The sequence below is a fragment of the Oryx dammah genome, unplaced genomic scaffold (genome assembly GCF_014754425.2).
Source record: "Oryx dammah isolate SB20612 unplaced genomic scaffold, SCBI_Odam_1.1 HiC_scaffold_10, whole genome shotgun sequence".
NCBI classification, from domain to species: domain Eukaryota; kingdom Metazoa; phylum Chordata; class Mammalia; order Artiodactyla; family Bovidae; genus Oryx; species Oryx dammah.
The window spans coordinates 63,058,405-63,077,396 of NW_024070194.1; the positions used below are offsets into that span (position 1 = coordinate 63,058,405).

The 18,992-nt window shown below is 39.2% G+C and overlaps 1 protein-coding gene across 1 annotated transcript in view; it reads left to right on the forward strand.

The window, feature by feature from the left end:
* The window catches only part of LOC120869233 (coiled-coil domain-containing protein 7-like), a 51,442-nt gene that overhangs the window by 1,689 nt on the left and 30,761 nt on the right, over positions 1-18,992 (forward strand). Inside the window, exons 2-7 of the mRNA XM_040248367.1 lie at positions 383-475; positions 6,059-6,142; positions 7,206-7,226; positions 7,527-7,559; positions 9,289-9,455; positions 13,347-13,408. Coding sequence (XP_040104301.1) covers positions 383-475; positions 6,059-6,142; positions 7,206-7,226; positions 7,527-7,559; positions 9,289-9,455; positions 13,347-13,408 — 460 coding nt within the window. The remainder of the gene's footprint in view (positions 1-382; positions 476-6,058; positions 6,143-7,205; positions 7,227-7,526; positions 7,560-9,288; positions 9,456-13,346; positions 13,409-18,992) is intronic.

An 18,992-nucleotide genomic window follows, 5' to 3' on the forward strand; every position in this document is an offset into this window, starting at 1 on the left:
CGTTTAAAAACGTATTGTTTTGTGGTCTCCATCTCTCTATTTTTCCTACTCTCTTCAAGGAAGAAAAGAAAGTCAAGTCAGATTTTGAGGTGGTAAGTAGAGTTGAGGCTTCAGCTGTTCATAGACTCTTCCTTCAATGCAGAAATGGAAGAGTCATAGGGCCTGTCTTCATTGAGAGACATCAAGGACTATTACTTATACTGCTTCTTCAGGATGATATGAGGTGGGGCATGAGATGGAAAATTTAAGTGTATGGCACTGCAGAAATAAGTCTTACTGCTAAAATGATTCTGACATGGTTGATTAAGTACATTTTTATGTTTAGTATATTAATACAATTTTTACACCATAAGTATATAATTCGCTTTGATATTTCTCATAGGTGGTTTCCAGTTTGGAAGAAACCTATGGATATGGCACTCAAAATGGAGAAAAAGAAATTGTGAAGCCTGAACATGAAGAATTAACCTTTTCTGTAAGTATATGTAATGCTAATGTAGAGACATTAATGCTGTAAAGGGCCTAGATTTTCTTTTAGAATCTGTATATGTTCTCTGAATTCGCCATCCATGAAAATGATCGTCTTAGGAAACCTGAAAGTACTGTACTGATTTTTTCCATCCTCTGCCAAATACTTACCTTAAAGTTTAATTAAGGCATATCTGTATCTTGAGCTTACTTTTGGTGCTAATGTATCTCCTGCTTAATATTTAAGATTTGGTTGGAGTTGATCTTCATTGGGTTAAGAAATTATTTTCTATTTTTTGGTTTACTAAATAAAAGAATCCTGAACATTGAAGAGATTATTGAATTTTAACAAGTATCTTTGTTGTATATATTGAAATGATGTAACTATTAAAGTGATTACATTTTATAATTAAGTTTGTTAGTTAGGGATTGGGTTTGGCTTCATGTAATAAAATAACTATGTTGGATCTTTCAAACCCAACAACTGTTTTGAGTCTTTCAAACACAGTATGTTTCTTGGTTTATTTGATTTCTTTTTCTTTTATTTTTTCAGCATTCTGTGGTTTTCATCATACAGATCTAGTATATTTTTCTTAAGATTTATACATTAATTTTATGCTACTTGGAATGATTTTTAATGGCATTGTGTTTTTTATTTTTTCCCTTATTAGTATATAAAAATATGATTGATTTTCATGTGTTGATCTTATATCTTACACACTTGCTCAATGTACTGTTTTTCGTTTTAGGATTTTTCTATAGATATTTTGGGGTTTTGTACCTAAGCAATTAGTAGTGTAGTGAAGTCACTCAGTCGTGTCTGACTCTTTGCGACCCCATGGACTATAGCCTACCAGGCTCCTCCATCCGTGGGATTCTCCAGGCAAGAGTACTGGAGTGGGGTGCCATTTCCTTCTCCAGGAGATCTTCCCAACCCAGGGATTGAACCCGGGTCTCCCACATTGCAGGCAGACGCTTTACCATCTGAGTCAACAGGGAAGCTCACCTAAGCAATTATGTCATCTTCAAATAAGGACAGTTTTACTTCTTCTTGTTCAATCTGAATGTTTTTATTTCTTCCTTTCTCTCTTTCTTTTTGGCCGTGCTATATAGCATGCAGGCTCTTAGTTCCCCCACCAGGAATCGAACCCACATCCTCTTCATTTCAAGGCAGATTCTTAACCACCAGGGAAGTCCCTATTCCCACTTTCTAAAGAGGTTTTTTTTTTATTATTATAAGTAGATGTTGAATTTTATCAGAAACATTTTCTGCATCTGTTGAGATTATCATATGGTTTTTATTCTTCAATTTGTCAATATGGTGTATCACATTGATTGCAGATATTGCAAAACCCTGTATCCCTGGGATAAATCCCACTTGATCTTATTTTATGGTCCTTGTAACGTATTGTTGGAGTAGGTTTGCTAGTATTTGGAGGATTTTTGTTTATCAGTGATACTGTCTTATAATTTTCTTTTTCATGGTGTGTCTGATTTTTGTATTAGAGTGATGATGGCCTTGGAAACAAACAGAAATCATTCTGTCGTTTTTGAGATTGCATCCAAGTACTGCATTTCAGACTCTCTTGTTGACCATGATGGCTACTCCATTTCTTCTAAGGGATTCCTGTCCCCAGTAGTAGATATAATGGTCATCTGAGTTAAATTCACCCTTTCCAGGCCATTTGAGAACACTGATTCCTAGAGTGTCGATGTTCACTCTTGCCATCTCTTCTTTGACCACTTCCAATTTGCCTTGATTCATGGACCTAACATTCCAAGTTCCTATGCAATATTGCTCTTTACAGCATCGGATCTTGCTTCTATCACCAATCACATCCACAACTGGGTATTGCTTTGCTTTGGCTCCATCCCTTCATTCTTTCTGGAGTTATTTCTCCACTGATCTCCAGTAGCATATTGGACACTTACCAACCTGGGGAGTTCCTCTTTCAGTATCCTATCATTTTGCCTTTTCATATGGTCATGGGGTTCTCAAGGCAAGAATACTGAAGTGGTTTGCCATTCTCTTCTCCAGTGGACCACATTCTGTCAGACCTCTCCACCATGACTCTCCTGTCTTGGGTGGCCCCACATGGCATGGCTTAGTTTCATTGAGTTAGACAAGGCTGTGGTCCATGTGATTAGATTGACTACTTTTCTGTGGGTATGGTTTCAGTGTGTCTGCCCTCTGATGCCCTCTTGCAGCACCTACCATCTTACTTGGGTTTCTTTTACCTTGGACGTGGGGTATCTCTTCATGGCTACTCCAGCAAAGTGCAGCCACTGCTTCTTACCTTGGACGAGGGGTATCTATTCACAGCCTCCCCTCCTGACCTTGAACATGGAGTAGTTCCTCTCGGCCCTCCTGCACCCGCGCAGCCACCGCTCCTTGGACGTTCAGCAATACATGAACCGTGAACTTCCAGATGTTCAAGTTGGTTTTAGAAAAGGCAGAGGAACCAGAGATCAAATTGCCTACATCCGCTGGATCATCGAAAAAGCAAGAGAGTTCCAGAAAAACATCTATTTCTGCTTTATTGACTATGCCAAAGCCTTTGACTATGTGGATCACAATAAACTGTGGAAAATTCTGAAAGAGATGGGAATACCAGACCACCTGGCCTGCCTCTTAAGAAACCTATATGCAGGTCAGGAAGCAACAGTTAGAACTGGGCATGGAACAACAGACTGGTTCCAAATAGGAAAAGGAGTACGTCAAGGCTGTATATTGTCACCCTGCTTATTTAACTTCTATGCAGAGTACATCTTGAGAAATAGCAATAACCTCAGATATGCAGATGACACCACCCTTATGGCAGAAAGTGAAGAGGAACTAAAAAGCCTCTTGATGAAAGCAAAAGAGGAGAGTGAAAAAGTTGGCTTAAAGCTCAACATTCAGAAAACGAAGATCATGGCATCTGGTCCCATCACTTCATGGGAAATAGATGGGGAAACAGTGAAAACAGTGTCAGACTTTATTTTTTGGGGCTCCCAAATCACTGCAGATGTTGATTGCAGCCATGAAATTAAAAGACGCTTACTCCTTGGAAGGAAAGTTATGACGAACCTAGATAGCATATTCAAAAGCAGAGACATTACTTTGCCAACAAAGGTCCTTCTAGTCACGGGTATGGTTTTCCCAGTAGTCATGTATGGATGTGAGAGTTGGACTGTGAAGAAAGATGAGCGCTGAAGAATTGATGCTTTTGAACTGTGGTGTTGGAGAAGACTCTTGAGAGTCCCTTGGACTGCAAGGAGATCCAACCAGTCTATCCTAAAGGAGATCAGTCCTGGGTGTTCTTTGGAAGGACTGATGCTAAAGCTGAAACTCCAATACTCTGGCCACCTCATGCGAAGAGTTGACTCATTGGAAAAGACTCTGATGCTGGGAGGGATTGAGGGTAGGAGGAGAAGGGGATGACCGAGGATGAGATGGCTGGATCGCATCACCAACTTGATGGCCATGAGTCTGAGTGAAATCAGGGAGTTGGTAATGGACAGGGAGCCCTGGTGTGCTGCCGTTCATGGGGTTGTAATGAGTTGGACACGACTGAGTGACTGAACGGAACTGATGATGGCCTAATAGCACGAGTTTGGAAGTGTTGTTTCCTCTACAGTTTTATGGAATATTTTCAGAAGGATACGTGTTAATTCTTTTCTAAATATTTGGTAGAATTCCCCTGTGAAGTCATCTGATCCTGGACTTCTGTGTGTTGGGAGTTTTAAAATTGCTCTTTCAATTTCATTTCTGATAATTGTTCATATTTTCTATTTGTTTTTGTTTTCTTTGAGGTTGTCCATTTTATTGGCCTGTAGTTGCTCATGGTAGTCTCATAATCTTTTGTATTTCTACGGTTTGATTGTAACTTTTGCTTTTTCACTTCTAATTTTATTGATTTGGTGTCCTCTCCCTTTTCTTGATGACTCTAGCTAAAAGTTTATCAATTTTGTTTAATTTTTCAAAGAACTAGGTTTTAGTTTCATTGGTCTTTTCTATTTTTTTTTCTTTTAGTCTGTATTTCAGCTCTGATTCTTTATGATTTCTTTTATTCTACTAACTTGGGGTTTTATTTGTTCTTTGTGGTTGTTTTAGGTATAAGGTTAAGTTGCTTGAGATTTTTCTCCTTGCCAGAGATAAGCTTGTATTGCTATAAACTTCCCTCTATAGAACTGTTTCACCTGCATTCCATAGTTTTTGGGTCATAATGTTATCATTTTCATTTGTCTCTGGATATTTTTTTATTTCATCTTTGATTTCTTCAGTGAACCATTGGTTGTTTAATAGCATATTGTTTGGCCTCCATATCCTTATGTTTTTTGCAGGTTTTTTTTCCTTGTAGTTGATTTCTGGCATCATAGTGTCAGACAGTTTGCTTGATACGATTTCAATTTTCTTATATTTAGTGAGGCTTACTTTGTGGCCCAGCATGTGTCCTGGGTAATTTCCATGTATACTTGAAAAAGAATGTGTATCTTGATCAAATTGATCTTCATCTTCTATTTGTGACCTGAATGTAGGTGGGAGGAAATCCCCAAGTATTCAAATGGTTTCATTTTCTACTAAATAGTAATTCTGGTTAATTCATTTTACCACTCTCCTGAATGACTGATTTCCCCCTCTGTCTCCTATATGACTATCGGTTTTTACCATGATAAAAAAAAGTATGAATTTGAGTGTGTTTAAAATGTAATGTTGAGGGAACATATTTCTCCTGGGGAACATTCTCTTGAGAATGTTATAACTATGTATAAGCATCTGAGATTTTTTAAAAAATCTTTGGTCAATTGTCTGATAATCATTGCTCTACTAAATGGAGAAGGCAATGGCACCCCACTCCAGTTCTCTTGCCTGGAAAATCCAATGGACGGAGGAGCCTGGTAGGCTGCAGTTCATGGGGTCTCCAATAGTCGGACACGACTGAGCGACTTCACTTTCACTTTTCACTTTCATGCACTGGAGAAGGAAATGGCAACCCACTCCAGTGTTCTTGCCTGGAGAATCCCAGGGATGGGGGAGCCTGGTGGGCTGCTGTCTATGGGGTCACACAGAGTTGGACATGACTGAAGTGACTTAGCAGCAGCAGCTCTACTAAAAGAGATTCAGTCACTGTGACATTTTAATATGTAACTTTTTCTTAAAAAATTTCTATTGCTCATTAAGTGAGGATGAAGACTACACCTCTTGGTAAGTATACTTATAATCAGAAGTCATAGTCAGCATTCGTTTTTAACACAAAGCATTACTATAATGCATATTTAAGTGTGTGTGGTTTTTTCTTTTTTGGTACTCCCAGATTTCAGGAGTCTAAGGCTGGAATGCCTGATATTCTGCATCTGTGTAGAGGAGAATGTAAGGAAAGACATAGTTGGGTATATGTCATTATTGAACCACTTCTCAGAATGTACTTTCTTTCCAGGAGAATTTGCTAGTGTAGTGAACATGGTTTCCTATCTTGATGCATTTCAAGGGATATAACTTACACATACAAAACTATTTTCAAAAATAGTTAAGTATACTGAAATATGGATGGATATGCATGTGAATTCTGAAATAAAAGTGACTGTGTTTTGCTGCTTTTTTCATAAGGTTGGGGATGATCTGACTTCATTCTTAATATGTTGTTCACAATTTGCAACTCAGTTAGAAGCAGCAGCTAAGGAAGAACATAATGTATGTATTCTGTGTAAACTGCCAAGTATAAGATATTACTTAATATTTTAATCATGTTTAAAATGATAAAACAATATAAATTGATAATTACTAATTAAAATATTATTAGTTGTTAGTAATATTTTAGTAAAAAAACAGTTATATTTGCTGTTGATCTTAAATATGACAATCCAGTCAGCAATATTAGTCTAGGTATAGTGCCTTAAGTTGTTATAAAAGGCATTGGAAAGCATTATTTGTTATCATAGGCATTTATTTCTGTGAATTTTCCTTTATGTACAGCATTGACTGGGTCATTAGTATTTTCATATGTAGTATTTACATTTTATTGTTTTTAAAGTAAGTACAGACTGCCAGGAAAGTCCCTATGCTTATTCTGATTTTTTTCAGTTAAGCAACTTTTCTTCTGCCTAAATGTATGTAATAAAATTTTTCTTTAATAGTGTAACTCAGAATTTTTACTTGGTTGTGATTGAGTTTGGTTGTTTTTGTGGCAAAGGTTATCAGTTTAGCATTACATTTTGAAAGTGGTAAATATTAGTATTTTAGACTGTGTGATGGGTTTTGTGTATTCATTTTCTCAATCTCCAAAACTAGTTCTTTGCATTTTCCATTAAAAAAAACAAGTAGTAGTGTAGTATTTTATATCTTGATTCTTAGACCTTTTAGTATAGCAAAGTTATATTTAAGAAATAATAAGATGCTTTTCATTATTGTACTATCTGCTCTGTGGAAAAAATAGTGTTTTTCTGAGAGAAATTAACAATTTTTTTCTTATCTATAGTAAGAAAATACATGAAATCATAAATGTGAATTGAGTTTTTTTAATATAGATCTATAAGGATGGAAAATTCTTTTTTTTCCTAGAACTAAATTGTCTTGGCAAGATATACTAAAAACCATCTGTAAATATAAAATTGTTGTGATTTGGATTATAGATTTATAGGTGTATTTTAGTAACTAGTGTATTTTGGTGATTAAAAATTTCAAGAGATTTGAATTAGATATTTTATGTTGTGAGAATTTTATTTTTAAGTGTTTTAATTAAAACTTTATTTTCCAGATTTTGGAATCTCTTTTTAAGGTATGTTCAATATATTGCTTACTATAATTTAACAGAAATGCATATAAATGAAAAAGTTTTCTAAGTTTTGAAGAAATGAAAAATAAAAGCTCCCAAACTTGCTGCTATATATATTTTAAAATTTTATGTTTCAGTTTTATGTGGCATCAGCTCCATTCTGAACACTAGGATAAAATGATATTTGATGTAGGGCTAATATTTGATACACAGACACACACATACACATAGACATATGGACTCATTTATTTCACTGCAGAAATTAAATTGTCAATATTTCTTTTTGTTTTCTTTTTTTAAAAGTGGTTTCAGCGACAGGTGAATCAGATGGAAGAGGTAAGCATAACATTTCTTATTAATTAAATTAATATTTTGTCTCATTTGAAAACCAATTTGAAGTATAAATTTAAGAATTTTAATAACTATTGGTTATAATATTTTGACTTCGAAAGAAGAGGAATAAATAGGTAGAATAAAATGTTTTTTAGTGATTTATACACAATATTCCTGTATTGTCTGGCTTACTCTGAATTTGACTCATTCTTCTAAAATTGAAATGGAATTTTAACTAAATTTTTTCCATAATTTACTAAAATAGTAAATAAGTGACAAGAGGCCTTATCAACTTAAAGATTTCTCCTGTGTAAAAATTCGTAGTATGATATATGCTTATTCATAAAATTTTATATTTGTTTTTCTTTAAATTTATTGTTCCTTTAATGATATTTTTAACACTTTCATTTTCACATTTTTGCCACCAGTTTGAGGAATACTGGTCCCTATCCTTATGGGCTTTAGATTCCACTTTGAAAAAGATTTTATGTCTGTTATTAATACAGCAGAACGACTTCCTGGGCAGCTTTAGGGAGTTAGAGAATTACACTAGTTCTACCTTGGCTAGTTTTGAGAGAAGATGTCTGTGGGGAATGTGCTATACCAGGGACCGGTCGGAAAGCCATCCATGGGGGTGGGTGCTGTTAAAACTTGCTGTAGGTGAGGACTACTAGTTACACTGTGTACTGCCCTAGGATTCAGCAGAGAGATGACAGGACTTGGAAGAAAAGCTTCTTCCTCCTCTAAATTTTCACGACCCTCTGGTGACAAAGGTTAATACCATGCTGCCTGTCAAGTTAGAAAAGTTCCACTGCTATAAACAGGGACAATGGAGAGTGGATTTTTGCTGACATGCAGTATATGGATAATTGTAGCTGATTGCTATGTCACTTTTTAGGTTCAGTTTATAATTGGTGTCCTCTTATTTGGGATCTTGCCTTTGTCCATAAGGTATTTCTTTATCTCCTGCTTCCCTTCCATTTGTTCTTCATCCCACAGTCTCAGACGTCTAGTACATTGCCCAGTACTTCGTGCTGTTATATCTTTAATCCCATTCCAGGTTAATATTCGTAAGGTGAAATATCTGTTTTAAACTCCCAGTGTTAGAATTTCTCTTTGCTATGCCCCAAAGACTATGGCTTAACTACTTGTTTCCCAACTTATCCTCTCATCCCAAGGATTAGCATTCTTTTTTTGTTGTTGTTGTTAATTAAAATTTTATTTACTTTTCTTTTTTTTTTTAATTTTATTTTTACTTTATTTTACTTTACAATACTGTATTGGTTTTGCCATACATTGACATGAATCCACCATGGGTGTATACGAGCTCCCAATCCTGAATCTCCTTCCTCCCACCCCATATCATCTCTCTGGATCATCCCCATGTACCAGCCCCAAGCATCCTGTATCCTGTATCGAACATAGAGCATTCTTTTTTAAGTATTTTGAGTTGCCTGTAACTGATCCTGCTAAAATTGTTATTTAACTTATTTAAAATCCTTATATATTAAAAAAAATAAACAGAAGATTGGATTTGAGTTTTGACATATAAAAACCAACATTTACTGTAATTTTGTTGCTAGGGAGTTGCTCATATATTTGTAAAATTAGTATTTGATTATAGCTATAGATCTAAAATTTATTTAGATATGATAAGTGAAATGAAGTTTCTTTGAGGTATGGGAGCAAAATGAGTATTTCCCAAGTAATTGGATAATTTTATTATTTTTAGATAAGCAAAGATCAAACTTTTTCAGAAGCAGAGTTTCCAACACCGGATAAAACAGTCAGTATAAGCATTGCACAAATAGTAAAGCAGGTACACAAACTTGAAGAACTGAAAAATCGCCTTAAAGAAGGGTCTAAATTCAACTTCAGAGAACTGTTGTCTAAACCCAAGTAAGTAAAATGTTAAAAGTGTTAAAAGAATTTTAAAAAGTAAGAGTAGGTATATAATTAGTAATGCTTATAAGATAATGGTTCAGGTATTATACTGTACATAGAGCTTCTAAATCAAATTAGAAGATATAATTAGCTCACTCCTACTTGAAATTTTTAGTGGTTTGGACTGGTTCTAGGCACCTGTGCCTATTAAAATTCAATTTAATTAAAAAACCAATTTTTTAGTCATACTCAGAACATTTCAAGTGCTTAGTAGCCACATGTAGCTATTGTTTGAAAGTTCTGTTGAACACTACTGGCTTCGAAATATCTGGTTTATAAACTTTTTTCTCAGTTTTCTCTGATTTGGTGGCTTCCATAAATGGCACCCTACTCCGGTGCTCTTGCCTGGAAGGTCCCATGGACGGAGGAGCCTGGTGCGCTGCAGTCCATGGGGTCCCAGAGAGTTGGACATGACTGAGTGACTTCACTTTCACTTTTCACTTTCATGCATTGGAGAAGGAAATGGCAACCCACTCCAGTGTTCTTGCCTGGAGAATCCCGGGCATGGTGGAGCCTGGTGGGCTGCCGTCTCTGGGGTCGCACAGAGTTGGACTCGACTGAAGTGACTTAGCAGCATAATATATTTAAGGCATAGTGAAATATTTCATTATTCCAGAACACCAACACTGGTGTTGCATATGAACAGGGATATATTCCAAAGAATGAATTACTACTTTATAGTTGAGAAAATCCTTTTTTTTTTTTTTTGGTAGGTGGGAGGGAGATTAAAATGAATGATTATAAGAATACTTCTGTTGTCTATTGAGGTTTAGCTCTCTTGAAATGAAATAGATGAGTAAATCATCGTATAATATCTTCAGAGGGTATCTCCATAGAATATTTTGTACCTCTGTGGTTATTATTTTTCCTTGAGAACACTTCAGATCTACTCTTTTAGCAATTTCAGGTATATGATAACAGTGGTGTTATGAACAGTAAACACCATGCTGTACTTTAGATCTTTAGAACTTTTTTCAACTTATAACTGAAAGTTTGTACTTTTTGACCAACATTACCCCGTCTTCCTAACCCTCTTCAACCCTGGCAGCCACCATTTTACTTTCTGGTTCTAAGAATTTGAGTTTTTAGACTCTACATGTAAGCGAAATAACACATTAATCATCTTTCTCTGACTTACTTCACTTGGTGTAACATCATCCAGGTTCATCCATATTGTCACAAATGGCAGCATTTCCTTCTATATTTGACATAAAATACTTTTACTCTGCTTTTATTTCCAACCCAAACTATAATTTCCCTTTTTAAAAATTTTTTGGTACTAGAAAAAAATGTGCATGTGTAATTTATATTCTTTAGGCACATACTGTTCTGTTATTGGTGGTAGTGCCAAATATATGAAGAACCAGGATAATATGGGCACCAATTGATTAGAATAGATATTATCACCGAAGCAGGGTCCTGTTTGTGCTAAGGATTACTCCTTTAGGTGCTGGATCCTGGGAAGGTTGAGGGGCCAGGGCAGTTAGCAGAAACTTGAATGGCTCAGGGCAGAGCTATTTTCCAATTGGGTCAGTGGAATTCCGGTGTTACTGTTACATAACACCACTGTATGAATATCAGACATTTTCTCCCTTAGTGAGAAGTTAGCCTGAACAAAATTCCAGTTTTGAGATATTTCACTTAGTATTATCTGATTTATAATCTTCATAAACTTCATAATTTGCCCAATTATTTCCAATTCATTCTGCTAAAATTCCTCAGTACTTTCTATCCCCTTTCATTGTATCTTAAAACTATTTTTCAAACATACTTTTGTTAACATTATTGGCAAGCAGGCAGCCCCGAAGTAGGAGCATAGTGGTAGCTATGAGACTGGCTTGTCATACTTCGGAATATTCAGGTAGTACGGAAACAGTGGGCACAAATGGTGTTGAATTACTTAGGCCAACAGCAAGAGCAGGATCAGCATGGTGTCAGCTCCCTGTGCTCCTTGTTCCGTAGGATGACACAGAGCAGAAGGGACCAGGTGACAGGCTAGAGAAGCAATTTGTTGCTGACATGAAAGGAGCAAAGTCTAAACTAGAGCCATGCATCTTTATAATTTTATTTTTGATTGTTTTTTTATTGGAGTATGGTTGATTTGTGTGTTGTGTTTCTGCTGTATGCATCTTTATAGTCTTAACGGAATCCTTCAGTTGGGCTGTAAGGAAGAGAGGGGTAGAAGGCCCTGTGTTCAACTGGAAATAGGGGATAGATGAAAAATAAGTCTGTGTCAGTCTTCCATGAGATAGGAATGAGAAGCTATCTAATGGACTCTCTTCACCAGCCTTATCTTCTCTTTCTCTAGCAGAAATTTTAGGACATTCTATTAAGATTTGGATCTGGCTGCTGTCAAGTATTATTTATGTAGACTTTATGGACCTGTGTAATGTTGATAGAGTGCCATGGTAGAGCTTCTTTATAGCACTGATTCTCACATGAGGGCTATTTGGTGCACCCGGAGGCCATTTGTATTTGTATTTAGACACTTTGATTGTCAGAACTAGGAAGTGGGAGAATGCTACTGGCACTTACTAGGTACAGGTCAGAGATGCTGCATTCTAAAATATACAAGACAGGCCCCTACAACAAAGAATTATCCAGTCTAAAATGTCGATAGTACTGGGGTTGAGAAATCCATCCTATAGTGATCTCTTCTTTTTTCACTTCTTTCTTGTCCCCTATTGTTTGACAACAAATAATATACCTAATAGTTTTCTTGTGAATTAATCAATGATTAGCTACCAATGTAACTTCATAAGTTATTAATTTGATTATTCATGTGTAAGTTTTCCTGTCAAGATTGTTACTTTCTTAAGATAAGAACCAGTCATGCACATCTACATATTTCCTATCACGTGTAATAAATAGTAAATAAATATGAATTTTTATGAATACCTGAATTCAACACATTTGTTCCCCTATCCCTAACCATATCTGGTATAGTAACTTTCCTAATAAAACTTTGTTTAATCAACAACCATTTTGTTACATTAAACATGAACAAAATCCTTTCATTTTACAGTGTTAAAATAGAAAATACCCATAGTTGGTAGAGGCTACTATTTATTATGCAGTAACTTCACTGATATCTCCATATGTCAATTACTAGACTTAAAGGAATGAAAGGAATGATACTTGTGTTGGCTTCAATGGGAACTGCATAACAGAGCGTTGGTTCAGAGGTTCAGTTATAAATTCACCTGTGCTATCTATTGTGAAGCATAGGATTAATTTCATATGTTAATATTTGAAATTTAAGCATCAGATGTGTGCTAGGTATTTTCCTAGTAACTTTATGTGCGTCTTTTGGTCCTACAACTACTTTATGAAATAGGTACCCTAATACCCAATTTTGATAGATTAAGAAACTGAGGCTCAGGTTAAATGACTTACCCAAGATCACATAGTTAGTAAATGGATAAAACAGGTTTTGAGCCAAGTAGTCTGACTCCAGAACTTGTGCTTTTAACAACTGATTACATATTAATAATACATTGATACAAAGAAATGTCATGCTTATACCAAATATATTTTTTACTAGTTTCGTTTATGTGGTTGTTGGTATACCTAATTATATTCATGGAATACATCATATACATGGTATGCCTAATTATATTCATGGAATATGCCCACTTATATCCATGGAATACATTCTGTCAATATATAGAATTCATAGAATTACATAGTTTGATATTTTTTACTTATTTACTAGATAATTTACCTTAATGTCTGAATAAAGGTTAAAGAAAACATTAAATTTTATTTTACAAACTGCATATGTCTAGAGCATATATTCTGGTTCTTAAATTGTTTGATATGTTTTATTTATTTAAATTTTAACAGGGATAGTGGAATTCCACCAGAAGATGTGCAAACTTATGAAATTATGAAGCAGAAAATTGAAGGTGATAATATTTTGCACAAGTCCAGCCTTTATAGAGTTTCCTAAATACACTAACATTTTGAGATTTAAAGTATAAAAATTTATAGCCATATAAATTATATGATAAATTTAAAGATATTCAATAGTCGTTGATCTTTTCAGTAGAAAGATCAACATTGATCTTTTATCAACTTATGTTCCAAATTCTGGGAGTATACAAAATTAGTAAAACTTGGTTTTTACCCTCAAACTCCACAACATGATATGGATACAAGCACATTATGTATTATCTTAATATACTGTAATGCATGAAAAAGATACATGTTATTTGCAGTGATTCCACAGAAAGGAGCCAGCTTGTTCAGCCTGAGAGACTTAAGGTTTTATGCAACCTTAAAGGACTTCCCTGGTGGCCTCAGTGGTATAGAATCAGCCTGCCAGTGCAGGAGATGTGGATTTCATCCTTGGGTCTGCAACATCCCTTGGAGAAGGAAATGGCAACCCATTCCAGTTTTCTTGCCTGGGAAATCCCATGGCAAAGGAGTCTGGAGGGCTACAATCCATGGGGTTGCAGAGTCAAACACAACATTGTGACTAAACAACAACTGTGGATCAGTAAGATTAAGAAGAGGGTATAGCATGAGAAACAGCATGAATAGGGAATTATTTGTGTGTGTGTGCGCTCAGTTGCTTCAGTCATGTCTGTTACAACCTCACCAGAAGCACTAGGCCAAAAATAATCCCTGAGTCATGCTTCTGAGGCTTCTGGGGATGATAACTCTGGCCAATCAGAGGGATGATAACTGGCCAGTCAGTAAATACCAGGAAACCTCTGCAGCCAATCAACCCTTGCCAACTCCCTGTCTTTGTTCTAAACTTATAAATACTGCTGAAAATCTGGGCTCGGGGCTCTCGTCAAGACTCCACTGCGCTGGATGAGACGGGAGCCCTGGCTCGAGCTAGAAATAAAACCCCTTTATGCTTTTGCATTGCTGTGGACGTCTTATTCTCTCAGTTTTGGGGACTCAGACTCTGGGCAAAATATATGGGGCTTGTCCGGGATCCCTTTAACTGGGAAGAATAACATTCTCCCGGTAGAAGGGGTTTCCTCACTAGAAGGAGAGATACCTGAGCACCGGTGTTAGTTCTGGTTAAGTCCAGCGTAAGGCCGAGGCCCGGTATCGTGCTGGGGAGGCGGCTGGCTCTGGTTACTGGATTAGGTCCAGTGTAAGGCCGAGGCCCAGTATCGTGCCGGGGAGGCGGCTGGCTCTGGTTACTGGATTAGGTCCAGCGTAAGGCTAAGGCCCAGCATCAAGCTGGGGCGGGGGGCAGCTGGCTCTGTGAACATCCTGCAGGTAAGATTGAGTGGAAATTCAAGAAGACCCAGTGTTGTGTTGTTGGTGGCCACTTTGCATTTGTTTATCTGTTGTGTTTGTTGTGTTTGCGTGATTGCCGGCACCATTTTTGCTCTTTGTGTGCTCTTTTGGCTCCCAGTGTACTTTTCTGTGATCATGGGACAAACAACTTCTACTCCTTTATCTCTTATGACTAACCACTTCTCTGATTTTAAGTCTAGAGCACAGAAATCTATCATTGCTGGTGAAGAAAAGCAAGTTAGTAACTTTTTGTTCTGCCGAGTGGCCTGCTTTTGATGTCGGCTGGCCACAAAAAGGCACCTTCAGCCTGCCTACTATTCAAGCGGTCAGAGAGAGGGTGCTCGCCCCCTACCCTTCGGGGCACCCAGACCAAACTCCATACATTCTGGTCTGGCAGGACCTGGTGGAAAACCCCCTGGCCTGGCTAAAACCTTTTGTTTTTCAGCCCCTCACTTCCCTTCCCTCTTCCCCGTCCTCAGCTTCATTACGTCTGCAGGTACTAGTCGTGGAAGCATCCAAAGAGAAAGAAGACAAAGAGCGCAGCAACTGGGTGTAACCGATATTCCAGGAATCCTCACTATACCCCAATTTACTCGACCTGGAGACCGAACTCTCCCCGCCCCCCTATGCGGATCCACTTTTGCTCCCACAGGTTCCTCAGGTCTCTTCTGGAGGGATACAAAGGGATACCGAGCCTTCGGCCCCAGCCCGGGAAGGAAGCCCCGCCCAAGGGACTCAGGGAAGAACCAGGGGCATCACCAATATGGCGGAAGAAAACAACCCGGAAGCCCCCTCCTCCACAGTCCAGGCATTTCCAGTTCGGGCGGGGCCTGCCCGAGCAGACGGAGAACGGACATACCAGTACTGGCCCTTTTCCACCAGTGATCTTTACAACTGGAAAACTCAGACCCCTTCATTCGCTGAAAAACCTCAGGCCTCATTGACCTTTTAGAATCTATCCTTTTCACTCATAACCCTACCTGACATGACTGTCAACAGTTGTTAAAAGTGCTCTTTACTACAGAGGAACGCGAACGGATCTTGTCAAAAGCACGAAAGAATGTGCTGGGGGTAAATGGGAGACCCACTACGCAGCCTAACCTGATTGGTGAGGGATTTCCCCTGACACGGCCCTGCTGGGACTTCAAGCGCGCTGAAGGTAGGGAGCGTCTCCAAGTGTACCGCCAGACTCTCACGGCCGGCCTCCGAGCGGCCGCCAGGAGGCCAACAAATTTGGCTAAAGTAAATCTGGTTAGACAAGAGCCAAATGAGAGCCCGGCAGCTTTCCTTGAGAGATTTATGGAAGCTTTTAGGCAGTATACCCCCATGGCCCACAAGCCGATGAGTCGCGTGCAGCAGTCATGCTAGCATTCGTGAATCAGGCAGCCCCAGATATCAGGAGGAAACTACAAAAAAAAAAGAGAGGTTGGGAGAGCAATCCCTCCAAGACCTGGTGAGGGCAGCAGAGAGGGTTTTTAATCATAGAGAGACTCCAGAGGAAAGGGAAGAACGCATTAGGTGAGAAGAAAGAAAATTCAAGGCCAAAAAAATACCGTAGGAATCAGAAAGAATTAGCCCAGATATTCTTTGCAGGGGTGGAACAGGGAGCTAGTTCTCGGAGAACAAGGAAAGTCCATTCAAAGGGTGAAGGGAAGCCAGCAAGGCAAGGACTTAAAAAAGACCAGTGTGCATTTTGCAAGGAGATAGGACATTGGAAAAGTAAGTGCCCCAAGAAAAACCTAAGGGAAAGACCCACCAAGCAGGTGATATCCTCCGTGTCCTCCACAGGGGCCCACATCCTATATGCAGGAGAGGATAACGATTATGGGGGTCAGGGCCTGGCACCCCTCCCCGAGTCCTGGATAACTATACATGTGGAGGGGAAACCGGTTGGCTTCATGGTGGACATGGGAGCTCAATACTTGGTCCTTAACCGGAAAGACGGACCGATGTCTAAAAAGACCAGCTGGGTAGAAGGGGCCACCGGGACTAAACGATATGGATGGGCTACTAAACGTCAAGTGAACTTGGGGGCCCAGCAGGTGACCCACTCTTTTCTTGTGATACCAGAATGCCCAGCACCCTTGTTGGGAAGAGACTTACTATCTAAAGCCAATGCCCAAATTCACTTTGACCACGGAGAGATATCAGTTCTAGATGGGACCGGACGTCCCATACAAGTTTTGTCTCTGGCATTGAGGGACGAATACAGACTGTATCAGCCAAAGCCGCTCATGGCCACTGACCCCAATGTACAACCTTGGGTCCAAAAATACCCTCTAGCCTGGACAGAAACTGCGGGGGTAAGACTAGCCAAGCAGAGAGGCCTCCCATCATTGTTAAACTGAAATCGGACGCCACCCCTATCCAGGTAAAACAATACACTTTGAGCCTAGAAGCCCAGTGAGGAATCGCACCACATATACAACGGCTTTTAGAGGCAAAAATTCTTAAAAGGTGCTGATCTCCATGGAATACTCCTTTGTTACCTGTAAGAAAGCCAGGGGGAACGGACTTTAGGCCTGTGCAGGATCTTCGTGAAGTCAACAAATGGGTGAATGATATACATCCAACCGTCCCTAACCCGTACACCCTTTTGAGTGGCCTCCCGCCAGACTACTTCTGGTATACTGTCCTAGACTTGAAAAGATGCCTTTTTCAGTTTACCCTTGGCCCCCGTGAGCCAAGAGATCTTCACATTTGAATGGATAGAAGAAGGCAGCCAGACCTCAGGACAGCTAACTTGGACTCGACTTCCACAAGGCTTCAAAAATTCACCAACGCTATTCAATGAGGCTCTGGGTGAAGACCTCCATGAGTACCAGGTTGATCACCCCAACATTGTTCTATTGCAATATGTTGATGATCTTATGCTAGCCGCAGCCACTGAGGAAGCATGCCTAAAAGCAACAGGCAACCTCCTTCAAACTTTGGGGACCCTTGGGGTACTGAGCTAATGCAAAAAAGACCCAAATTGCTAAGCAAAAAGTCATATACCTAGGGTATAAAATAAAACAAGGACAGAGATGGTTGACGCAAGCCATAAAAGAGGCCATATTGCAGATCCCTGAGCCGGCAACTCCTCAACAAGTGAGAAAATTTCTTGGGACTATTGGGTATTGCCGGCTATGGATCTTGGAATTTGCTGAAAAGGCCCGGGCACTATATAAAGGAAGTAGGAAAAAAAAAAAAAACTGGACTTGGACTGAGCCAATGAAACGGGCTTTTCAAGAACTCAGACAGGCTCTACTAAAAGCCCCAGCCCTTGCTCTCCCTGACCCGTCCAAGCCCTTCCAATTGTTTGTAGATGAAAAATGGGGAATGGAAAAAGGAGTCGACGCAGCAGTGGGGGCCTTGGAGGCGACCAGTGGCCTACCTATCCAAACAACTGGACCCGGTGGCTGCGGGGTAGCCACCTTGCCTCCGAATCATTGCCGCTACTGCCCTCCTGGTCCATGATGCTGACAAGCTGACTTATGGACAGCAACTCCTGGTCTACACTCGCCATGCCATCAAAGGGATTCTGAAGCAGCCACCAGGTAAATGGATCTCTAACACCCGTTTGACCCATTATCAGGCTTTGCTGCTGGACACCCCACAGATACACTTCCAGACACCCTGCTTCCTGAACCCGGCTACTCTCTTACCCAACCCAGAGAACAGCCCCCTCCACGATTGTAGTGAGATATTGGCTGAGACGACGGCACTACGAAAAGACCTAACAGATGTGCCTTTAAATAACAATGGGCTGATATGGATTACAGATGGAAGCAGTTTTATAAAAGATGGACAGAGAAAGGCTGGAGCCGCAATAGTTGATGACTCTGGGAAGATAACATGGGCTAAAGCCCTTCCCCCGGGTACCTCCGCCCAAAAAGCAGAACTAATAGCCTTAATACAGGCTCTGGAGAGGGCAGAAGAAAAAAGTCACTATTTATACTGACAGTATGCATTCAGCACTGTACACATCCAGGGCCTAATATATATAAAGAGCGAGGTTTTTTGACAGCCGAGGGAAAAGAAGTTAAAAACTTGCCTAAGACCCGCAGACTCTTAGCAGCCATCCAACAGCCTCGAGCAGTGTCAATAGTACATGTCCCTGGACATCAAAAGGGGAGAGACATCAAGGCTCGAGGCAACCAAGCCGCTGATATGGCGGCTCATGAGGTGGCTGACAGGGACTGCACAGCCCCTATACTAACTGTGGGGCTGCCACCCCGAGGTATGGGA